This window comes from Taeniopygia guttata, chromosome 4A (genome assembly GCF_048771995.1).
Source record: "Taeniopygia guttata chromosome 4A, bTaeGut7.mat, whole genome shotgun sequence".
Lineage (NCBI taxonomy): Eukaryota > Metazoa > Chordata > Aves > Passeriformes > Estrildidae > Taeniopygia > Taeniopygia guttata.
In genome coordinates, this window is record NC_133029.1 from 16,240,734 (window position 1) to 16,265,407 (window position 24,674).

Here is a 24,674-nt window from a genome sequence, read left to right on the forward strand (position 1 = left end):
GTAGTGCAATGTGTTTATGGGGATAAAAAACCTGAAATTTTCTGTGTCTTTCCTTGTAGAGGTGTTTTAGTGGGATAGCAGCAGTGGTGGGGTGTGTCTAAATGAGACACACTTGATACAGCCAGGCCAACAACCTTGGCTTATTCAAAGAACAAGACTTGGAAAGCTTGGGAAGGATTTCCAAAGATGAAAACTGCAGAAATGATCATCATATCTGATTTTCCTGGTGATCCACCTTCCTGCCAGGACAGTGGTGGAGTCTCCATTCCTGGATGTGTTGGAAAACATGTGGACGTGGCCCTGGAGGACGTGGTTTAGTGGTGACCGTGGTGGTGCTGCTGGTTGATGGTTGCACTTGGTGATCTCTTTGCCAGCCTTGACAATTCCATTATTTGGTTGGTGGGCCCACAGACCCTCCCTGATAAGGGAGGAAGGAACCTCTCCAAAAGCAGAGGTTTTCTCCCACTCCCAGGGAGCCAGCCTGAGCAGGGACAGTGTGTGAGGGTGAACAAATCCTGGCTTCCAGAGGGGTTTGTGCCCAGCACAACGCAGCCCTTTGTGTGTGTGACCAGCCTGGCTTTGGAGCTGTGAAAGCAGGAATTAAAACTAAAGCCTTTGGCTCATCCCTGAGGGAAAAGCATGCATTACTGAAAGGGGCATGTGCAATGTTTTTGTTGGAAGTTGTTTTGGGCAAACCCAGGGCTGCTGGAGCATGGAGCTGATCCTGGATGTTGGCTGAGAAACGCAGGGAATGTTTCTGGGATGTTCAGCCAAACCGGGATGAGGGGCTGAGTCAGGAGATAATCCCCTCGGGGGCTTTAGGAGATGTAATTGCCCGGACTTAGCAGCAAAGGCCTGTGTTAAGGATATTTGGGATTTGGCCCTGACTCTATTGGAAGGCAGTCTCAGACCTGTTGGTAGAGCAGCTTGCTGTGGTGTCTGTGCCAGTGTATTTATAATGCTCTGTCTGTTATCACTTGAACTGTTCTAGCTGAATTTTTTCTAGTGAAGCTTGGGGAGACTTAAACCCTTCATTTCTTAGACCAAATTAAGTGTTAGCCTCCTCTCAACAGCAAAGTTCTGTTTCTGTTAGTCCTGCTTGCATTTATTTGAATTAATTTTCCTTGAATAGGAGTGACCAGGAACAGTATTCGAGTTAGTGGCTCATGGCAAAGGCACCAGTGTGGATTGTTCCCTCTCTTGTGTGAAAAGAATGCAAACCATTAAATGTAAAGGGTCACGTTTGTCTCCTTAGTGGCTATATTGTATTTCTGATCTATAGCTGTTCTGTGATAAATCTGGGGCTATTTCTCTTCAGCCACTTGTAGTTTATACAAGTTCCCTGCAGACACTCATTATCAGTCCAGACTCAGCATCTGACACTTTGTACTGGCAAATCTCTCAATATTTCCATTACTGTGTCCTCCCAGTCCTCCAATTCTCCTTGTATTTGTGCTCCCAGTCTTCCTGTAGAAGTGTTTGTCACAGGCTGATTCAGTCTGCAAAATTAATACAACTGAGTTTACTAAAATGATTAGTTTCCAGATTGATGTCTGAACTTTGTGTATGATTTTCGAAAGGCCCTTTTACTTACTTAGTCCCTGACCTGCTTTAATTATTTCTGTAATTTCTACATCTGACTGAATCAGTAATTTCCTTGTTGTGGTTTATCTAGGACATCGACTCTACCTGGACTTCGTTGATTTACATCTGGTTATTTTATAAACATGCAAACAGCAAATTTAGGTCTGAGCTAACCTGTTGAACACTACATTGTCCCTAATCACTGAATGTGTTTAGGCAATTATCCTTTCAACATACTCAGATTTTATTTCACATTCATTATGTAAAACTTATGATCTATAGTAGCCTCAGTAAATTAAAATTTCTGCAGGAAATAGGTTTGTATATTTGTACTCAGTGATAAATATAACCTGAGATTTTGGCTAGAAAAGAAACACTTCTTCACAACAGCGCTAGTCCCATGGGATAGGTAATAAAATTGGAGAGAGGAATTACAGTAGCTCTCAGACTAATAAGAATTTAAAATTAAAAGGCAAATATTAATCAAAAGGTGATGACTGATCTGTATTTACTGTAAATTATATGGTGTGCAAGCCTAGAGGGGTAATTGAAAACTACTGATTCTCCAGACAGTTTTTACAACGATCTCCTTGGACATTTTTGACAGTGAAGTGTCTGAACAGAGCAGCAAAAGGAATTCTGGGTTTTGTTGTAAATGGAAAATAGTGGAAAATGGAAAGGCACTGCTGAGGCCTGTTGGTGAGCAGCACTTTTCCACCTCTGTAGTTAACCTGGGTCCATCAGTATAACCAGGGATCTCATCAGTGTAACCAGGGAAGTCATCAACTCCCGGTGATTTTTGGATGTCCACTTGCCATTCCAGTTCCTACGGTGTCTTCATTCAGCATTCCCAGTGTAGGGTCCAGCAGGGCACAAGGAGCAGGAATGCACCACAGCCCCACCAGAACCACAGGGCAGAGAGCGGGAACATTTCAATCCAGGATTTTTCTGGAACTGTTTAGTGCATTGAAAACGTAACTTGCTTCAGGATTCTGAATCGTTTTTGTGAGAATTAGTGCTTAAAATCAGCTCTAATTTTCCCTGTGATCCTGATGGAGTTAAGGGCTCTGGGAGAGGAGAGGGTGATGCTCCAACCAGGAGCTGCAGAAGAGTCTCAGGCGCTGCATCTCCAGGCCGCGAAGTTCGACATTCACCGAGGAGCTGCAGAGCCAGGCCTGGGAGGTGCAAACCCCACCCGGCCAGACCCGAATGTGTCCCCGGCTGTTCGGGGGCAGCTGACAGCAGCGACACGGAGCCGTCCTGTGCTGCCCAGCGCCTCCTCAGCGATGCTGCGGGACTCCTCCGGGGGAGCTCCGAGCGGGAGGCGCCGCAGCGGCCGCTCGGGCTCTTCTCCGCTCGCCGTGCTCCTCTGGCGGCGCCTCCGTCCGGCGGGACTCGGGGCGAGGGCGGACAGCCCCAAACCTTTCACCGGAGATCCCCAAATCCCTTCACCGGAGATCCCCAAACCCCTTCACCGGAGAGCCCGGCGCGGCGGCCGCGCCGCCCTTACCGCGCATGCGCGCAGGGGTGGCGGGGCGGGCTTGGCGGGCGAGCGGCGCCGGGGCCCGGCGGGGCTCTGAGGGCGGCGGTAGGGCCCGGCGGGGCCGTGAGCGCGGCTCCGTGCGGCCGGCGGCGCTAGGGCCCTGCGGGGAAGTCGGGCGGCATTAGGGCCCGGCGGGACACCGCGGGCGGCTCTAGGGGCCGGCGGCGCGGGGCGGGCGGCTCAAGGGCCCTGCGCGCCCACGCCGGGGGTCTCGCCCCCCTCCCGCCATAGAAGGAGCAATGGCGGCGCCGTAGCGCGGCCGCCGAACCCCCGCCCGAGCGCCGCGCCCGGGCCCGGCGGGAGCCGAGCGGGGCCGCCGCTCCTCCTCCTCCTCCTCCCGCCGCTCCCCGCAGCCCCGCGGCCGCCATGGCCACCGAGCTGGAGCCGCCGGCCGCCGGCGCCGTGTCGGGCGCGGCGCCGCTGGAGGCGGAGGAGGACGAGGAGCACTGGCTGTACGGGGGTAGGTACCGCGGGGGCAGCGCGGGGCTCCGGCCGGCAGCGGGCCCGGCCCCGCCTCAGGGCCGCCCCCGGCTGCGGGGCCGTGCGGGACCGGGGGCGGCCCCGCGGGAGGGAGGGAAGGAGGGACCGGCACCTCTCCCTGGGCCCCTCAGAGGGACCGGCCTCTGCCCCCGGGCCCTGAGAGAGACCCGCGTCCGCCCCCGGCCTCGCCTCAGGAGCCCTTGAGCGGCTCTTTTGGGCGGGTGGCGGCGTGTTATTGTCCTTTTATCATTAACACTGCTGCAGGGAGGTTAACGAGATGTTTTGTTAAGAGTTTCAGTTCGCTAATCACTCAAATCTTGTGAACCGCTGGGCTAACGGGGCTGGGATGTGGCCGGTATAAACCACAGGACTTTATTGAAACATCTTTGTCCTCCAGATAGGCTTTCCGCATGAATGCTTTTATGTTTCTTCTTCCTTAGCACGTTAAAATTCTATATAAAGACCTTGATAGGTGACTTCAGTGCCTATCTGATAGGTACTTCTGTTCTCTGAGACTTAGGATATATATTTTGAATTTGGTTTGGTGTGTAACATCACCTCTGCAGATGGATGCTGTTTGTTGGGTTGATTTTTAGTTGGTCCATTTCTAGTTGAACTTTGTTGAAAAGAGAGGTTGTTTGGGTTACAGTGCCTTGGCACCGCTGGGTATTTCTGTACCTGTGATGCCTTTTGTGCTTGACTTTAGCTTTTTTCATTTCACTTGAATAATTCCTTTGTTCATACTGTTGTTTTTGCAGATGACACCACTGGTAAGCAAGAAGATGGACCAATTTCTGGGTGAGTCCTGAGGCTGTTTTTTCATTATAACAACACATGGTGTAAAGATTGAACTTTCTTGAGTAGAGCTCCGTGAGTGCTTTGGAGCAGTGCTGTTGCCAGGAACAGCAGCCTGTCCTTTCCCCATCCCATGGATCATCCCCAGCAGGCATTTATGGATGTGGAAGCTGAACTGGATAAGTGGACTGGTTTGATATAGGACTAACTTTTAGCCCTTTCTTTTTTCACTCAGCAATTTGTTTCAAACCAGATCTCCTTTCCAGTTTAATTCCCTGGGAAGAATGATGCCCTGAGGATTGGCTTTGTGCTAGCCTGCCATTGCTAAAACTGACCTGTGCTTTAGATTGGGAAAGGTAAAAACTTTGAGCTTGGGTTAAAATCTTGAGCCACTCAAATCAGTGCATTCTGTGAGATCTCTCAAGTGCTATGGGTAAGACTTGGAGATAAAACCAATCATCAGTTTGGCTTGCTATGTGTGGAAGGGATAGTCTGTCCTAGCTTATGTTTCCTCTGTTTGTAGCTGTGTGTTTTGCACCAGCAGAGCTTGGTCTCAGCAGAGGATTACCTGTTTGCCATTTTAAATGTAACATTTTTTAGAAAGGCTTGGTTTTCAATGGGCTTGTGTGTCTTCAGCCCCTTCCAAAGTTCAGTTTAGTGTTTATTGTCATTGTAGCTTCAGTGTCTGGAATGTTGAGGTTGTTACAGATACTGTCCTACTTCTGTGCTTAAGGAATATGAAAGCTTGTTCAAATAAACAAGTGGTAAAAAGCATGGTAAATTGTTACCTAAAAACATCAAATGAGCTTTGTGAGGAGGAACAACTTTTAGACAGAAATGTACAGCTGCTTTACATAAAACTGCTGTTCCTTGTCACATTCATCTGAATGTAATTTTACTTTAAAAGTAGGACTAAAAATCTGAATTTCTAGCAACTGTCTCCAATAGCTGCAAAATGTAGGAAGAAAGAATATTAGTGGCCATGCTGACTGTCCTTTTTTTCCCCCTCTTTTTACTTTTTTCCCCCATATTTCTTTGTTGCACAATGAGAATCTATCTAAATTAAGGGCTGTGGGGTGTTTTAAGAAAAATCACTCTTAGGCTGCTCTGCTGTCAGCAGCTGCAGCTCCAGGGATGCACTGCTGGCTTGTCTGGAGTGTTTGTCCCCAGCCCAGAAGCAGAAATCTGCAGAGTTTGGGATGCAGCATCACTGACATTCCCAAGCCTAAGGGATGTGTTAGAGGCCAACATGCTGTGCTGTCAGCAGTGCCCAGGATTATGCTGGCCTTGTGGGGAGGTGAAATCTCTGCCACATTTTTCTGTGCCCAGACAACGCTGGGGACCTGTCAGCTGGTTCATTCCTGGGAGGCAGAGAGGTTATGGAAAGGCTCCTGGTTCCCAAGTGTCTCTCTGAACTCCAGTTCATACATTTTAATGCACACCCACAGATGTGTCACTTCATGTGACTTGAAGCTGAAGGTAACACTTGTCACTCTTCCTGAATGCAGCATCTCAGAGTTTTGAGGAGATTCAGGGTGGAGGTCAATGCTCAGTTGCTTGGATTGGGCAAAAAGTTATGGATTCATCAGAGAGATTTTCTCCAGTGCTTTGCAGTGCTTTGGTCCTTATGGCACAGCCTGTGTCTGCAGCATGGGAATATCTGGAGGCTGATTTTCCCTCTGACATCTTGGCTGCCTTTTATAGCTGACAGTGTGTGCAGGTGTCACATCAGGAACTTGGCACCCGTGGGACCTGTGCTTGGTCAGCTGCCCAGCCTTCAGCCCTCTTTTTGATCTTGGCCTGATGAATTTCTTTGTGTATGGGACTTCCCCAAAATGGGGCTTCAGTTGTGCTCAGATTGTTTGTTCTTTGTTTTACACTCAGTAACATCTGGGTTGGGTTATTTTGCCTTTCTTGTGTGGGATCTCATGTCACTCTGAAGTGGCTTTAATGTGACCAGTGTTTGGATTCTGTGAGATGTTGCCTGTTCATTTTTGAAAACAATCCTGTGGATGTTTGTTGTCTGACATGGGATTTTAAATTAATTGCAACAACTCCACAAAGCACTGGTGGAGAATTGGGTTTCTTTGGCCTGGGCTGTTCTGATTGTCTCTCTTGAAAAAACTCAGAATTATTTTAAGTTTTACTAAGCTTTACCTATGACATTAGAGACAGATTAGCTCACTGTATTTCAGTTCTGTAATACTTGGCAATCTCTTTTCTAGCATGTGTACATCAGTTCTACTTTTTTGCTTGGCCAGGGCAATAAACAATGTTAACATTTGTACAAACTCTTAAACTGGAGGTACATCCAAACCTGACCATTGTTTCATCAGGTCTAATTTGTAATGAATGAGAAGAATGGGTGCATGACTTTTCCCTAAACTTTTCCTTTTGGAATTTTAACTACTTACTGTAAACTATTCGTAGAAACACTAAAATCACTCTTCCTTTAATTTCGCTGGGACAGATGTCTTTGCTGCTGACTAAATGCATGTGTAATTATTAGCATCCATAAGAAGGAGGTGAAATTTTGCTTATTATGGTCTTATTCTTATCAGTTGTGATTGTGCCAAATCCGAGCTGAGCCAGCTGTCACTGAGCTGTTGAGTGCTGCCAGGTGCTGTCTGGATGTGTGAAACTGATTCTTCCCAGCAAAAGTAAAGCCAAGCCAGGAGGATGGATTTTTTTGTCAGGTAGTTGAGCAAATGCCAGAAGAACAAACACACAAGAAGAATAAAGCATTGTATGAAAGTCACCTGGGCAAAGGCTTTAGAACTGGTTGTAGGTGACCCTCTAGGCTGGGCTTGTCTACTTTCTCTTCTGTGTCATGGTCACTTTGTTTTCTCTGTCCCCTCCACCAGACACACAGAATCTGCTCACCCTCTGCAGGATGCTCCCCAGGAGAGCCGGCCTGTCAACAACGAGGACAGAGAGATGTCCCAGCACGTACGTGTCCCACTGCCCACAGTGCAGTGGGGATTTCTGTACTTCTCAGCATTCCTGGGCACAAGCAGGGAGTGTAAAGATCCTGGTACTGCCTAATACCTGATATCTGCAGTGTTGGGATGTCCTGCCAGCCATTCCCAAAGCTGGGTCCAGGAACAGCCTTGTCGTGTCATCCTGCTTTGAGTGGTGGGAAGGGAACCCTGGTGCAGGCTCTGCTCATACCCTCTCAGGAGGCAGATCAGGGTCTCTGATGCTGCAGTCTGGTAGGAAAAGCTTATCAGCTGTGTTCCATGATGTGTTCCAGCTCAGTGTTCAGTGACACTTCTCAAGGACCTGTAAAACCTGGGAAACACTGGGATAGAAAGCCCAAGATCCTGGGAATCAGTTTTGGTTTAGGCTCAGACCTCTGAGAATCAGCCACCACTCTGGTGGCTCAGTGCTGAAAGAGGAGGAGGAGGAGGAGGATTGCTTCTCCCCACCCTCCTCTTGTGACATTCTCATTCTCTGGACAGAGAGACATAATTCTGTCTCTCAGGATTTCTTGGAGCAGCACAGAGAGAAGAGGAGAAAACAATCTATCTCTGCTCCTTTGTTTTCCCTGTTGAAATGTGAAATGTGGTATGGATATTGATTGTTTACCTGAAGTGATTGCTGGATTGGATTCTGGTGAAGGTTGTTTGGGTTCAGTGACCAATGGGATCCAGCTGTGTCTTGGACTCTCAGCAGAGAGTCACGGGTTTGATAGGTAGGTAAGTAAGAAGTAAGTATGTAGAATAGTATAGTATCTCTTTAAATAATGTGTTACTGTATTACAGTGTAGTTTTAATAAAGCAATCCTTCAGCCTTCTGATCTGGAGCCAGACATCATCATTTCTTCCCTGAGCTGGGGTTTGCCTCATTTTACTATATCCTCTCCTGGACTCTTTGATGGGTTTGTTTTCTGCCACTGTTCTGCCACAGCAAGAGGGTTCATTCGTTTCTGACAGACCCACGTGCTGTGCAAAAGGAGGGAGGGTGAGGGACACCTTCCTCATGTAGGGTGAGGTGGTAATTCAGCTTGTGCTTCTCACAAAACTGCACTTGCTGGACATCTGGAAGATTTCTCTTTCTATTCCTTTACTTTTGTGCCCAGCACTGGGGTTGCACTGGAGTCAAATCTGTAAAGTGAAGTGACTTGGGGGCTGATTGTGCTAAATCAACCAAACCAAACTCCTCAGCAGCTCCCTACCACAGAAGTTGTGGTGGGAGAATATTTGCCTTGAGGTTCTTAGGTGAAGCCTGGTGAATGTATTTTGGTGGTTTTCATTTGTGGTTGTGTACTTTGACCATGGCCCTTGTGATGGAGGCGTGTCAGAAAAGCCCCAACTCTCAAAAAGAGTGGGGCAGAGGAACCTGAGGGATGTGGTGAAATTCTGAGAACTGAGCTAAACCTTCCCCAGGTTCACAAATATTTCCCCAAATTTCATGTCAGGCCAAATCTTCAAAGGACGCAGGAGTTTCTCTGTGGGCAGCTGCCCATTGTTGTTGAAGGCTGTTCAAGAAGCTTCCTGAGATTTGGCTGTGCTGGGGAATTCTCAGGTTGTGTGTATTGATGAGCTCCTGTGTGACTGTGCTGTTGCAGGCCCTTCCCAGTGGTGAAGATGATGAGGATGACAGTGACAGTGACAGCGATGATGATGATGTGAAGGTCACAATTGGCAACATCAAAACGGGAGCACCGTCCTACATGTGGGTACTGCTGGGTTTGGGTCTGAGGGATCCCAGCATGTTGGGATGGAAAGGGATGAGCTGAGGGCTGCTCTGGCTCCTGGGAGCAGTGGCCAGAACACCACAGCGGCTCAGGAGCTGATGGGCAGCTCTGCCCTGCAATTGCTTGTTGGAGAATCCATCTGTAAAATGGGAGTGATAATCCATGAGGCTGCTGCTGAAAAATTAACTTACTAATTCCTGGGCTCCCTGGGGCAGAATCAAAGGTGGGAAGTTCTGTTTAGCTCGTCTGTGAAAACTTCCATAACCAAAATCTGTATTGCTAAGAATTTGCATAAGCTGTGAATTTACTAATTTCCAGCTGTTTGATTTTCTGTGGCTCAGAAATGGCAAGGTTGGATTTGAGAAGCAGGAAATTATACTTTCTACAACTCTGCCTAATGTGCATCAAATAAAAATATTGAGAGAGCATTTTGCTTGCTGCTAGCAGCCTTCCTCTTTAACAAATTACTTACCTGTGCTTTGCTGCATATTCTAATTTTTCCACTTTATGGATAATTTCCTTCTCTTGTTGTAGAGGTGGTTTCACTCTGATGGATGACTCTGAATAGCAAACCCAGGTGAACTAAAGCATCTCCTGAAGGGTGTCAGGACTTGAATATATTTTGCATGAGAATCTTTAGCCAAGTAATTTGTTCAAATGCCAACATAGTGATTCTTTTCCAATAGGGGAACTCCTATGAATCTAAACTTAAAAACGGGTAGAGGCTATGGAGCATCAGCTTCAGGTATTGCTGTTATTTTTATCCTTCAGTTTTCCAGTATTTCACCTACTTGGCACTGACAGCTGCAGCAGCTGCAAATTTTGCTGTTTAAGAGAATACAAAATTAGTGTAGACCAGCAATAACAAGTGCATTTCCTAAAAATCAGTGCTCCCAGCACAGTCCCAGAGGACAGGGTGCAATGGAGTGATTTAATTATCCATCACTGAGCTAGGTGATTGTAATTTTATTTAAACTAGGAAAAAAATGTATTGATTGATGCTTTTGTAGTAAAACCCCAGAATATTTCTAAAATATATTGTTACACTGGGGCTGAGCATTGCAGCTCTGGAGAAGGACTGAAACTCAGTGTCCTGAGCTACTTGAAGTGTAAGATGCTAAAAGAAACAAACTCTGGCCTTGAGTAATAGCTGTGCTTATTTGGCTGCTGAAATTTTCCACACCATTCAGTTTAGTTTCTCCTGTAAATTAAGTCTTGGTTTCTGTCCTTCCACACATGTGAGACTGTCCTTTCATGGGCTTCATCTACTCCTAATTGCTTTATCCAAATGAATTATCTTCTGATTGAGAAAATGAGAACAAATTCCCCTTGTAGGTTCTGTACCTGACAGATTTTTGCTAACTCCTCTTAGTCCACTAAAGACTGATCCTGAGAAAGTCTCTTGTAATGAGAAAATGTGTCTGTCTTGGGAGGGGAAAATAGATACTTTGCCTGGGGAGAAAAATAATTTCATTTTATTTTCATTTGGGGTAAATTTCATGCATGTCCTAATGATTTACTCTGTCTGTAGTACCAATCTGGGTTGAATTTGCTTCTCTGCTGTTCAGCTGCAGGTGCTGCACACCCTGTTTGTTTATGGAGTGACTGGAGTCTTTTTTATTAAAAAGCTGATTGTGGTTACCTGCGTGTTGTAAACCCGGTGATTAATTCACTGCAGTGCTTAGTTTTTGCTGGAATAATTTGCTGAGCAAATGAGTGGATTAAAGGCATTGCATTAAAAGTTGTAACAGTCCCTCTCTCCCCAAAGCCAAGTTGCAGCCCAAAGGTATTGACTTGGATGCCGCAGGGAATATAAATGGATTGCCTGTGATAGAAGTGGATTTGGATTCATTTGAAGACAAACCGTGGAGGAAACCAGGTGAGGCCTCATAATTCCTTGTGGTAAATATTTTCTGCAGTTCTAGTTGTGTCTCTTTATTTTCACATGTAATTTCTGTTCATTTATTGTTGCCAGGGAACAGGGAAGCTGGAACAATGTGTGTTGCTCAGTCTCTGCTGCCTGCTAGACAGTCAATGGCATTTACTGATTGAACAAGCCGCTCTCTACGTAAAATTGGGTTGCATTTATTCTAGTAATTGAACTTCCCTGAAGGGAACAGCTATTTTTTTAAACGGTCTATTTTATTAATTCCCTACTTCCCGAGAACATTGCACTGACACCAATCCAATAATGTTTGGCCTTAAAGGCAGCTGAGTGGGGTCAGGATTTGGGTGTTGATATTTGTTTTCCTCTTCCTGTGCAGGAGCTTGTTCTGTGTCCCCAGGCCAAGCCCAGAGTTGTCCCTGTGGTCCCTCCTCATTTGGGTCCTGGGGCTGCCCACACTTTTGTATGAGGGAGGTTTCTCCTCTTATAGCTGCTACAAATCAGCTGTTGTTTTTCTTCTGATACAAAAGTAATTGAAGGAACTAGACATCCAGATTTTTGCTGTGCCACTCTCATAAAATGTGCTGTGATGAAATGTCAGCTGAAACAGAAAGTCCACTTGCCTTTTCTCAGCCATCATTATTCTCCCTGCCAGCCCCTGTATTTTATTTCTCTTTCAGCAATATTGCTGTGCTGAGTAAGTAGAGCTTTCCTGAGGTTGCCTGTGACATGGTCTGGGTATCTCTTGCCCACATGAAGGGCGCTCCAGTGCTGAAAGCTCCATGGGCGTGTCCAGGTATCAAATGAGCACTGAAACACCCTGCCAATAGTGCAGGCAGAATGGAACAGAAGCTTTTCTTCTGCAGGGATTTCTCCTTGATTGCGAAGTGAGACAGAGGGGATGGGAAGAAAATGAGTTAGAAAGAATGCAGTGAAGTTCAAAGATAAAGCGTGGACATGGTTGTGGCCATGCTGACATCCCTGGACCAAAATAGAGCCAGCTGGCCCTAAAACAATGTTGGAATGCAATAGAGGGAAGATTTCTGCAGAGCTGTGTGGTCTGTAAGTTTATTTTAGATAGCAAGTAGCTCATTACTCAACAACCTTTCAAGTTTATATCCTTTAGAGTTAATTGTTCAACAGCTTGGTATGTCTTTGAATGAGGGAGTGGAAGGAGAAATCCTGTGTGGAAGAACTGATAGAGGTCTGAAATAGAGGCTGATAAAATCAACAAGTAAATGTTGTGTTGCTGAGTCGGTGTGGATGCATTTTGCATGTTTGGGTGGTACAGCAGGAAGAGTGGCCAACCCAGGAGATAAACCTCACTCCTTAGACCTCACAGTTAAACCAAGCCCAGCTTGGGCAGAGTTTTGCTTCACTCTTGTAGCAGCTCTTTGTGTTGGAGTTGGTCTGTGTAGGAATATCTTTGCATGGGGGATGTTTGAGGGACACCTCAGCGGGGCAGGAGGTGCTTTGTAGTGCTGGGAGGTGGGAGGGGTGCTCCTGTAATTCCTGCAGCTGGGATTGCCCCTCTGCAGCTCTGGTTTCTTGGCAAGCAGTGTGTGGTCACCTCTGTTATTCAGAGGTGCTCGTGCTGAATTAGCACATTGCACAGGAGACTGGCAGTGGGAGATAACACTCTGGGATGGCTAATTAGGGTTGTGACTGAACTGTAATTACTTGTGTAGTCTGGGATGCATCAATAAAAACCTTACGCTTCAGCTGCCTTTCACAAAATGGGTGAGCCCCAAAAATCTCCTCTCAAAACAGCAAAGGCAGTGATGGTTGCGGGGGGAATATGTGGGCTTAGTTCTGCCAGGAAAAAGGTTCCATGGCTCCACCCCGTTTTTGTTGTGGGGGCTGGAACTGTCACTCCTGTGCTGTGCTCAGCACTCAACTCATGTGGACAGTTGGAAAAAGCCAGCCTGAAAAAAATCAGGTTGGTGAATAAGTGATTGCAGGGAGCTCCCAGTGGCCTGTGGAGGTGCTGCCCTGGGTGTCCCAGGGGGTCCCACTGCTGCCCTGTGTGTCCCAGGGGGTCCCACTGCTGCTCGGGCCATGTTCCCCTCCCACCCAAGGTGCAGCCACTGTCTCCTCTGTGGCACCCACAGCTTTCTGGCAGGGAAGGGCACAAACTGGGCTCTTTGGAAAACTTTTGTTGCCTCAACCCTTTTTATAAGCAGTTAAAGGACAGCTTGAGAGTGCAAGTGTGCAGAACCTGTGTGTTAACTCCTGCTCCTTCTGCCAGGTGCTGATCTTTCTGATTATTTTAATTATGGATTCAATGAAGAAACATGGAAAGCTTATTGTGAAAAGCAGCGGCGGCTTCAGCTGGGGCTGGACCCTGCTCCTCCTATCAGCACTGAGAACAAGATCACGGTGGGTGACGTGTGACTCCTGCTCCTGGCTCCAGGAAAACTGGGATTGTGTTTGTAGTCAGAAAGATGAGGGTGTAGGAGCAGGAGATACGTTAGTTCTGAACTGTTCTGTGTTCTTTCAGCAAGGAGAAATGCAAAAATGAATCTTTAAAGATTAAATCTCTGTTGAAAATCTTTTCTGTGTGGAAGGAATAGTTCCATTAGCTTGGCAAGTTTGAACCACTACAGCGGGAAGACTAGAGTGAATTTCCAGTTGATTAATAGGGGTATTTGCTTGGAAAACCCTCTGGATGAGAGAAGGGAGAGGAGCTGAGCCCTCAGGGTTGTTTTGCTTACTGCTGGAGCCTGCTGCAGTGGTGTGGCTGCCTTTTGTGTTTGTAGACTGCTTTGGCCATCAACCTTTCAAGAGTCCATGGTGGCCATCAGAATTTCATCCAATTGTCAGTATAGCAAGTATTGCTCATTCCAGTTTTGACTTAGTGACTCCATGGAAAGTGATACCAGTTTAATAAACTCATAACAGGACTTCTTATGGGAGACAGTGGATGGCAGGGTGAGGCTGGAACAGCCATTATCTGACAAAAATGCCTCTGCCTTGACTGAAGAATAGGTTACTGTGACTGTTCCTTTTCTTTTGCTGCGGGTTAATCTCTGGTGCTCCATTCAGTTGAAAGAAGGGCACAACACCCTTGTGTTATCTATTACATTCCATAGGTTCAGCAGGGAAGAACAGGAAATGCTGAAAAAGAAGTGGAAAGCAACATCATCAAAACAGAGTTCAAAACAGACTTCTTGGCTCTGGTGGGAGGACGAATGAAGGCTGGGCCTCCTCCCAACAGGTAGGAGAGGAGCATGTTTCTCATAGGGGCATCTGAGAACCACCTGGGCCATGTATGAGTCTCCTAAAGCCTCAAAGAGAAGCTTTTAAGTTTGGCAGGAAGCTGCTGTGGTCACTCATTCCAGTGTCACCTCCAGCAGTGCAACCTCTGCCTGTCCATTCCCCCTCCTTGGCACAGGGAGGGAATCCTGGATCCCAGCTGATGGGACACATCTCTGGGAGTGGAAGGAGCCAGGCAAACACCTCAGCTCTGAGGGCTCACACTGCTGACATTGCTTGTGCTTGCTTGGTTTATTCCTACTCCCACGATGTTAATCTTTGCCTCCTCAAGTGGAAGTGGATTATGAGTTTGGCAGAGGATAAGAGGAGCTCTTGGTTCCTGAGCCTGTGTGCAGCACTGCTGGATGTGTGGTAAAACAACTGAGTCATTCTGAGGGGCAGCCTCTGCTGGGGAAACCACTTAGGAGATCGATGGGGTTTTATCAAAAGCTTCAGAAGAACACATCAGATGAGCCAGAGCTTTGGGCTCAGGGTGTTTCTGTTGCTTCATTCACAAAACAGCTTTTGCACACCTGCCTTGCAGAAAGCAGCCCTGCATCCCAATTTTATCCCTTATCTGGGATCCAACTCTGTGCTTCAAGGATGAGCATTAGAGTTCTGCTCAGTCTGTTGGATTTGAGCATTTTGGGAGCATTTCTGTCCCGGTGTGTAATCCCTGTTTTTGCACCTGTTCCTGGTGGTTCTTTGGATGACATTTCTGGGTGTTCAGAGAGCCCAGACTCACCCCTGCTCAGAGGGAAATTGTTCAGGAATTCAAATGGGCTTCTCCTTGGCTTCTTGTCACCATTTGAGAGATGATTTCTTGGTGGGAAAGAAAGCATGAAAGAAATCTGCTGACATCAGGGAAAATTGCTCCTTCTGGTGCTTCTGAGCCTAAAAAGATGCCTTTGCTTTGTACCAGGAAGCTGGGTGGGACCATTGATGTGATCGGGGGCCAGGCAGGCACAATCCGCAGGGTGGAAGGGAGACGCCGGGATAAACACGCCTCGGAGGAAAACCCCATCCAGGTAAAGCCTCTGCAAGGGGCTGCCTTGACAAATTGCTGATTTTATTGCACTTCTGGTGAACCCTGGGCAAATGGGTATGTGTTTCTGACCTCCTATGTCCAGTTCATACCTGCAGAGCAGTATGGACTCTGTTGAGGTGTGTGCATGCATCATTCCCTTCTGCAGGCTTAGTTAATTTCTGGGTTAAAAGCTTGGTCTTGCTATGAGCCAGATTTGTCCTTTAAAGACCAGTCTTCCCTTTGGAATGCTAAGGCCTGAGTTCTTTCATCATCAACCCTCCCAAAGTATCCCTAGGAGTGTGTAGCTGGGAATGTCTTCTGTGGATTATTCCCTTCCCTTCCACTGTGGGGTTGGAATCTTCAAATCTGCAGTGAAGGATTTGTACCTGGGGCAGTGTGTCTCTGTACTGTAAAGTAACATTCAGTCTCAAATGAGTTGGTGTAGCCCACACCTCAGACTGAGCCTGGGCCTATGTTACTGGATCTTGTCCCTTCTAAGAAATGAAAGCCTGGGTTTAAAGCTGGTCTCAGTTCTGGGCTTGCCTGCCCAGTGTATGACCATAATGTTCTCACTGGTTCCTGGGCAGGAAGCTGCGGGGTCTGAGGACCATCTGCCAAGTCCCCTTCTCTTAACCACCTTCCTCCTGCCAACTCTGCTAACTTGCCAGAAAAACCTAAACGTGGAACCTTTTCCTTCTTAGGCCAAATTCCTTGGGTTTTTCTCCATGGTTTTGTGGTCTATTTATTTTTTTAGTAGTCAGTTTTCCAGATTTTGCCAACAAGAAGAGTTTGCCTAAGAGACAGAATTGGCTGGAAAGGGGTTGTTTGTTGTTCCTCCCCCTCACAAGCACTGCCAGCTGCACTTCAGGTCACTGTGGTGCCTCTGCATTTTGGTCACTCTTCAGTCCTGTTGTGGTGATGCTGCCAGCACTGTGAGGGCCCTGCTGCAGGAGCAAAGGGATTAAAACTCTCTTCTCATTCCTGTGTTCCCTAAGGTTCTGGGAGACCATGGCAGTAAGCCCCAGCCCCCCCAGCAGCCCCAGCAGCCCTCCCAGCCCCAGCAGCCTCCTCAGCAGCAGCCCTTCGCTCCACCAGCAGGGCCTCCACCTCCGCCGCTCGCCGGGCCTCCTCCTCCACACTTCCTGCACCCTCCTCCTCCAGTGACTTCTGTTCCACCTCCCCTGCACCCTCCAGGTATGTGTTCACTCCATGGAACCCGAGTTGGGATGTCCCAGGCTTGGGGCAAATCAGAGATTTAATGGTTCAGTGCCATGGGATGGGTGAGCACTCAGGGAATAGATCCTCACCCCTGGCCAGCTTTTGTTTGGTCTCCATCAGCCTATTTAATATTTGTCCTGAAAACTTGAAAATGGCAGCTGGTCCTTGAAGAAAAACCTCTGGGCTTTGTTTCACTGAGGGAACCTTCCAGTACTATGGATCAATTTGCTTTATTGATAATTGTCAAGAAGCAGGTTCCTGTTTCTCTGGAGGAAGCTGAGAACTGTTGCTTCTGGCTTAAATACACCAGGCCAAAGTTAGGGGGCCACACTCCGGGCTTTTTCTGGTCCTGGAGCAGGAGCAGGAACACTTCATGCAGTGAGTCCAGCCTGAGGAGGATGTGCTGCAGCCCTCAAAGGTTCTTTTCCCTAGTAAATTTTCCATGGTAGCTTTTCCTGCTGCCTTAGATTAAAATGATTGGCAAAATAGAGGTGGACACACTGGAGTGGAGCCTGCAGCAGATTCTCCTCTCCAGCTCCCTCAGTTGTTCTGAAGACAAAATCAATTGTTCATGTGTTCACACTCAGAAAAGGAGTTCCCCAGAGTAAGAGAACAGCAATATTTTAAATTAGAAAGGTAAAGAGATCATAATTTGGGAAAATTCCTGCTTCGTAGCACCAATTTTTCTCCTACTCTGTCTGCTCCAGTATGTGAGATTTATTCAAAATTGTGCTTTAAGGTTTAGCTTCAGGTACAGCGAGTACATGCAGTACAGAGAGGCCATGCTTTCCTTGTTGTCCTCACTTGTTTTCTCTGCTTATTTCCACAGGCCTGCCACCTCCAGGTCCAATTCCAGGTAGGTGTTACCTTGTTCTTAATAACAGCAAAATTTTGATCACACAGATCATTTAGACTAAGTAACATGAAACTGGATAGCACCAGTTTGGAGCACAGCTAATTTAAGATTAATAAACTCCAGCTGAGCATTGAACCTGAACTGCTTATCTTCTATTCTGAAACAAATCTGTAGGTTAGAATAACTTGATTGTTTTATTCTGATCAGAATGCAATGTGTCTGCATCCCAAGAACCACTTTTCCTCCATAGGGCTGTAAGAATTAATTGCTACTCCTTGATGAATCTTATGTTCTGTATTTATAAAACAAAACAGAAGGTAGTTTTTGCTTTGTTTTTCTTCCCATATCCCTACAAAACTAACAGAGCTTTAGGGTGTGAATCTGGGGAGGAGATCCTCCCTGAAGGAAAATTATTCCATTGTAAACAGGCCTTGTTTAGAGTAAAAAGATGCTTTAATGGTTTTTGACTGTGAACAGCACTTGTGGAGCTGCAAGATCTTGGTGCTGATTTACCCTTCTGTGTCTAGGGTTGTTCCCACCACCTCTGGCACCACCACCAGCTCTCCTCATCCCAACCTTGGATGGGTAAGACCACACCTGGGTAAGATCACACCATGGGAGCAGCTCCCCTGGAGGGAGAGAGGGAGGAGAACAGGTCCAAAATCAGTGCTGGGGATGCATGGTCTGGTCTTGAGTTGGGGTGGGGGAGAGCAGGGTCTGTCAGAAATCCTCTGTGCATTCACCTAGATTTGTCATATTCAAGGCACAAGAAGGAGCCAATAAAATCTAGGTAAAGCCTAGAGTAGTTCATGGCATGATTTGTTACTGCAGATACTTCCTCTGAAGATGCTCAGTGAGTAGTTTGTGAGCAGTGGTGCTTTCCCAGGGTAAGCAGTGGGATTATGGCAGGTTTGGAAGCTGTGCAAAACCTGTGAGCATTTCTGGTAGTGGGATTCCCATAAGAAAGCTCCACAGACCTCCAGGAAAAACAGGGTGAAGCTGCAGCACAGCCAGAGCTGTGGGGGTCCCTGATGTCAGTAACTCACCCCCTTTTCTCTCCCAAAGGCAGCCAGCCAGCTACAACAACAGGCAGCCACCTCCCTTTGGCTACAACTCTGCAGGTGAGCCCCGGGCAGGACACATCCAACTGCTGCTCTCTCTCTTCCCTGGCTCTTGGCAGCCCAGCCTTTTCTGAGGCTGACACACACAGTGTCAGCTCCAGGCTCTTGCTGTGTCCCAGACAGTCCCAGTCAGGAGGGAATGCTGGGTGTGCTGCTCTGAGTGCTCTGCAGGTGTGGTGATGCAGTGCTGAGGCCCAGATTACTGTTCAGGGCAGATCCCCAGCACAGAGAAGCTTCCCCAGTGCCTCAGCAGTGTCTTCTCTTCTCTGTTTGCACACACCAGTGCTCACCCTCACTCACACTCTCCCTTTTCCCCACCCTTGGGAATTAGCACAACCCTTCACAACTACTGAGCTTGGCATCTCTTCCCCAAGCTTTTGAATCCCTCCTCTCCCTTGCCTACAGGCACCATCTCCTGTGGTTTTGTCATGGGAGAGGCAGTGCCAGGATTTTGGCAGATTCCATTCCCTGGTGCAGCCCCAGTTCTCTCCCAGTCCTGTAGTGACCAGCAGTGGCTCCTCCTGGCAGTGCTGAGCAGTGGAAGAACAGGGAGCCCTGTGGTGCTTCCCTGCAGGACAGGGTTGGAGGAGTGGCAGTGCCAGCCCTTCCCAAGGAGAGGAGCCTCCAGTGCTGCCAGATGTGGCACTGCTTTGGGATATGACTTTGCTGGTCCAGCTGGCCACCTCTGCCTGGGAAATACTGGTGGCTCTGGGCTCCCCAGGTGACATCCTTCACTGGCAGCTGGTGGCCCTGGCCCCCCCCAGGTGCCACTCTAGAGCAGAAGGTAGCTGGTGGGAAGTGGGACCTGGTACAGGTGACCAAGAGCCTAGGGCTGGCAGAGACTGTGCAGTGCTGCCTGTAAATGCCTGCTCTTGGGCCTTCCTCAGGGAGAAGGAGTTCCCTGTTCTTAGCAAATTGCTGGAAACAAAGGGGAAGGACAGCAGGGAGCTGGGCCATTGTCTCCTTGGATCCAGCTCTGCTGCCAGAGGGGATCTTTGGAAAGGGAGGGACAGAGTGGGTGCAGGGTATGCTCTGGATGACGGAGGGTTCTGCTCTCTGGCTGCAGATTCAGGTTTCATCAGCTACCCCCCCATCTCCACGTCCCACACGCCCTGGGTGACCACGGTGGACAAGGGCACGAGCAGCTCCAGCAGCAGCCACTGGGAGTACTCGGGCTCCAGGCGGGACAGGGAGCGAGAGCGGGAGCGCGAGCGGGACAGGGAGCGAGACCGGGACCGGGACCGCACCCCGACCACCAGTGAATACAACAAGTGAGTGCTGCCCTGCTGCTGCTCCGGGCAGCCCGGGGTGCCGCAGGGTGTGTGCCAAGGGTTGGGCTGTAGAGGACACCAGCTGAGTTCTCTGAAATGTCTGAGGAAGAGCTCCTTTGGATCAATTCTACAGCACAGACCAGGAGCTGTGTCACTGGCTGATTTCCTGTCTCTGGGTCTGGCATTTTTGTTTAAATCCAGCAGAACCAGTTCCTCTTGCTCTCCCACGAGGCCAGTCAATGAAATAGCCCCTCTGTGTTTACTCAGAGTTTCACAGTTCGGTGTGAAGCACTGGCTGCAGGAGCTGCTGTTTCTTGTCTTCTAAATGTCACTGTCAGATCAAAGGACAAACAGCCTGCTCTGCTCCACTCTCCTGTGGGGCTGGGAGTGCCATTCCCTGGGAGTCAGCCAGGAAATGGGAGCAGGACTGGAGAGACCACCTTGGTGGGATCTGCTGTGGCCTCAGCTGACAGCAGCGCCAGGAGCACTTGGGGAAGAGCAAGAGGCTTGGAGCCTCCCTGTGTTCATCTAAGGTGAAGGCTGGGTTGCAGAGAGACTTCCCAAACCCATCCCTTTGGTGTTCAGTCAGCAGCAGAGTTGGTGTTTTGCAGGCTTCAGGCTCAGAAATGTCAATAATCATTCAAAACATGATCAGAATGTGCATTCCTGGCACAGGATACTTCCTGCTGGGGAGCTTCCCAGCCCAGGGAGGGAGCAAACAAGGCAGTGTGCTCCTAATATTTTTTTTCCTTTATAAGCTCTAGGGCACTGTGGATGGGAGGGTGGTGGGGAAGAGAGCAGAAGACAAACTTGCTAAAATTGGAAGATCTCAGACTCCCCCACTTCCTGGTCCATGCTGGAGCCAAGGCCTGGGATCAACACTCCTGAGCACATTGCTGGCATTTCTGGGTGGTGTGGAGCACCCTGGTGCAGGTCAAAGCAGGGCAAGTGGCTGTGCAGTCCTTTGGAGCACTCCCAGCTGATTGACCCTGGACATTTATTTGTCCAGCTTCTTTCCAGGAGTGTCAGAACAATGTCTGTGATGTCCCCTCTCCCAAGTCCGAGTACTGGTTTCACAGAGTTAACCCTTTGGATTTTGGCTGTCAGAAGTTGCCCAGGGGATGTGCAGGGCAGTGTGGGGTGTGTCTCAGTTTGGGGTACACTCTGCCCACTCCTGGGTGCTTTGAGCAGGTAGAGAGGTGCAGACAGAAAGCTGTGCTCACAGTTTGATGTTTTGAGCTTGTGGGGAAGAGAAGAGCCCCTTACACCCAAGGATGAGAGGTTGTCTGTGATGTCTGTGCTGAGGGAAGCCCAGCAGCTGGGGGAGTGCAGTGAGAGGCGCGTGTGAGCGCTGTGCTCCTGTTGCGGGTGTTCAGGAGCACCCCGGTCAGTGAAAGGTGCCAGATGTTGCTGGTGAGGGCAGTTTCAGCCCTGCCCAGGGCCGTGTCCCTGTGCCCACGTGTCCCTTGTCCCCGCAGTGACGACGAGCGGTACCGCTACTACAGCCGCGAGCGCAGCTACGACTTCGAGCGCGATTACCGGCGCAGCCGCGACCGCAGCCGCGAGCGCGAGGAGCGGCACCGCGAGCGCCGCCACCGCGACAAGGACGACGGCAGCAAACACAAATCCTCCCGCAGGTCAGTGAGTGCTGGGCAGGAATTCCGTCCTCCCGGGTGGAATGGCAGCCTGGCTCATCCCAGCTCCCTCTGTCCGAGAGCCGCGGGCGGGAGGAGCCCTCTGGGACAGGGAAAGGAGAAAAGAACTCAACTCAGGGTTGAGTTCCTGCTCAGTGGTGAAGGAGGGATTGAGCTGGGCTCAGCCTCCCAGCAGAGCTGCCATCCTAACAAAAGCACACACAAAGGAGGTGCAAGGCCATGACAGAAGCATCAGCTTTTGGTCCTGCTGCTCAGTGCACCAGGGCAAAGCTCACAGAATCAATTAGGTTGGAAAAGTCCTGTAAGAGACCAGGCTGTGACCCAACACCGCCTTGTCACCCAGACCATGGCACCAAGTACCACATCCAGCATTTCTTTATACAACTCCAGGGACAGTGACTCCATCACCTCCCTGGGCAGCCCCTTCCAATGCCCAGTCACTCTTTCTGTGAAGAACTTCCTTCTGCCTGTTTAACTCAGAAATTGCCCCTTGAGCAGGGGGAGCAGAGAGCCTTTGCCCAGAGCCTGATAGTGAGGGAGGTGATGGTCTGCACCAGTGTGAAACTTCTGGGGTAGAGCAGCATGTCCTGAAACCACAGCTTTTCTGCAGAAAATGGATTTGCAACAGATCTTCCTGAAAGAGCAGTCCCCAGCAAAGCAGCACCCTGCTCTCTGGGCTGAGGCAGGTTCTGTGCTCAGGTCCTGTGTCACTTCACATCCCATTAATGACTTGTTCTTGCTCTTTTTTCTTGATGTGTCAACTTCCTTCTTTTAGGGGAAATTCCTGTCAGCTCTGTAGGTCATTACCCTTATTTTGAAGTCAGAAAAACTCTTATGCAGTGACTGGAGGAAAAAGGCTGTTTTTATCCTTAAGGAGATGAGTAAGTTTTCAAGGAAGGACCGATTGCTAAAGGGTTGGAAGCAAAATGATAGGAAGAAAGACTAAAACCACAATAAAATTTGAATACAGAACAACTGGAAGCTGAGCTGCTATCAGACAAACAAGCCATTGGCTTTAGGGTTATTTCTCAGCTTCCTTTACTCAGAATTGAAACCTTGGAGTAGATAACTACCTCACTGTAGCAATCCCAGCCCATGGTCCCCTCCAACCCAAACCATTCTGGTATTCCCTGCTTGAGGCACACTGAGGTTTGAGCCTGTTTGAGGCACCTGCAGATGAAAGGGTTTCATTTCCAGCTTCCTGCAAACTGAGCAGTTTGCAGGAAATCACTGACGCTGGTTTCAGTATTAAAGGAGAGTCACATTGTCCCAGCATAAACCACTGACACATCAGCCACGAGGTGGCTGAAGGTGTTTTGTGGAGAGGCAGCAGCCTTTTATTTTTCCTCTTTTTTTTTTGTCTTTAATGGCTTTGAAACCATTTATTAAACCAGTCAGAAAATTACTTGAAGCCAGGAGCTTTTCAGCCAGGTTCAGCCAGTTCAGTGTCCGCTGCTAAACTGGAATTCCAGCTGTGCTAACAATTGGCCTGTACACCTGATGCTGTCCCTGCTCATGGAGCTGTGCCGGCACAGTCACAGTTTATCCTGGGATAAATTCATGTGCTTGTTCTGTACTCTGGGCTGTGCTTTAACTCTGCCACCTTCACACCACAGTCAGCTCCTGAGAGCTCCCTTGGTTTGACCCTGTGAGAGAGGCAGCAGAAAATCTTCTCCCACAGGGGCCAAACCAGCACTCTGCCCTTTTCCTGGTGGGAGGCAGAGCTGCTCCTGGGGCTGTGGTGGCTCCGTGGAGCAGCTGGCAGGGCACAGGCTCAGGGCATGTAGGGCCTGCTCAGCCTCTTCTGCCTGGGATTGCTCCCACATCACAGAAATCCTGGGTACACATCCCCAGTTATCCACCCACATCTGGAAACCTGGGTGAGATAAAGGAGTTCTCAAGCACAAAGCCAGTGAAGAGCCAGGTCAGGGGTGAGTCAGCAGAAGTAGAAACAGGATCTGCCTCCCATGGGGAACCCACATTTCTCTCGCTCCACTGATCCCTTTGCTGCCTCTAGTCCAGGGATTTCCCCAGCACATTCAGGGGAGTGAAAGTTTCAAACACGTCTCGGGTTTAGGACTCGTCCTTCTCTCAGCCTCGGTGCTGTGTCAGAGTTGCTGGAGCTCACTCAGGAGTGGAAGAAAAGCAAGGTGCTGCTGTGGATACTGCCAGGAGTGGCTGTGCAGTGGCAGTGTGTGTGACAGTGTGCGTCAGTGGCAGTGTGTGAGTGTGGCAGTGGCAGTGTGGCAGTGCTGATGCATCCCAAAAATCCCCAGCGTGGCACTGCTGATGTGGCTCCCTCAGGTGGGGATCAAAGCCCCTGTTCCCATCCCTGGGTCCCTGTTGTGGCAGGGCTGTGTCTGATGTCACTTTGTCCCTCTGTTCCCCGCTCAGGAAGCAGCACGAGAGCGAGGAGGGCGAGAGCCACCGGCGCCACAAGCACAAAAAGAACAAGCGGAGCAAGGAGGAGAAGGAGGCCAGCGAGGACGGTGCCCAGGAGGGCGAGGAGCAGGACACCAAGGAGTGAGCCAGCCCCCCATCAGCCCTCGGCAGGAGCTCTCTCCTGTGGAACCAGCATGGAATTGGTGATGTTTTGGCTGGGGGGTGATTTTTTTTTATTATTATTTTTTACCTTTTTCCAAGGGAAGAGGCTGACTGGGCGAGCCATGGCACAGCCAGCAGTGCTTCAGGAGCTGAGGCTGCACGTGCCCTTAAACTTCCTTTTTTTGTTTGTTTTTGATACAAGACAATACAGCAGTACTAGTTACAAAGCACTGAGCTACTCTACTCATCCACATCCCTAGGGAGAACTTTGGTGTATCAGATCCTATGGTTTCTGATGGAAGATGGCTTCAGCTGAAACTAACGCAATTAGGTCATAGTTCTTGGTTCTTTTTTTCATCATCATTCCTTTTTCAGAACTAGGACAGTAAGTGCAACTTGAAATTTATTGTCCAAAGAACAGCGTGACTTAGATCCCAGGAGCCAGCTTAGAGCCTGGTGTCCAGTAGTGAAAAGTCTCATCCCCGAATAAATTTCTTTATAGCTACAAAAACAGCTTCTGATTTCTCCGTGGCCAGCTGGGCGTGTCAGGAGGAGCTGCAGGATCTGCTCCAGGTGGGCACAGAGGCCTGCCTGGATTTAACAGCTTCCAGAAGCTGCTGAGGGTGTTCACACAGCATGTGCAGAGACTCCAAAACTGGTTTTTTTATCCATTGCAAAGGTAGTTCTGTCATGTTACACCCCTGCGTGGGGAATCAATGAAGATCCATAGCAAGAGCATGA

The 24,674-nt window shown here is 48.8% G+C and overlaps 1 protein-coding gene across 1 annotated transcript; it reads left to right on the top strand.

Annotated features, from left to right (window-relative positions):
• Positions 1 to 3,116: 3,116 nt before the first annotated feature.
• On the top strand, positions 3,117 to 24,444 carry LOC100217869 (uncharacterized). The gene is made up of 16 exons (XM_004177263.6): positions 3,117 to 3,587; positions 4,366 to 4,405; positions 7,267 to 7,351; positions 8,973 to 9,079; positions 9,788 to 9,846; positions 10,870 to 10,980; positions 13,235 to 13,365; positions 14,079 to 14,203; positions 15,164 to 15,269; positions 16,264 to 16,462; positions 17,316 to 17,342; positions 17,870 to 17,927; positions 18,408 to 18,463; positions 19,530 to 19,734; positions 21,213 to 21,371; positions 23,784 to 24,444. The coding sequence occupies exons 1-16, from the start codon at positions 3,494 to 3,496 to the stop codon at positions 23,914 to 23,916; spliced, it is 1,695 nt and encodes a 564-aa protein (XP_004177311.5). The 5' UTR covers positions 3,117 to 3,493; the 3' UTR covers positions 23,917 to 24,444.
• Positions 24,445 to 24,674: the final 230 nt, after the last annotated feature.

Excerpts from the sequence above, each read along its gene's own strand:
- LOC100217869 (XM_004177263.6), top strand. The coding sequence starts at position 3,494 with ATGGCCACCGAGCTGGAGCCGCCGGCCGCCGGCGCCGTGTCGGGCGCG. Across the intron at positions 4,406-7,266 it reads GAAGATGGACCAATTTCTGG|ACACACAGAATCTGCTCACC; the intron begins GTGAGTCCTGAG and ends CCCCTCCACCAG. Across the intron at positions 9,080-9,787 it reads ACGGGAGCACCGTCCTACAT|GGGAACTCCTATGAATCTAA; the intron begins GTGGGTACTGCT and ends CTTTTCCAATAG.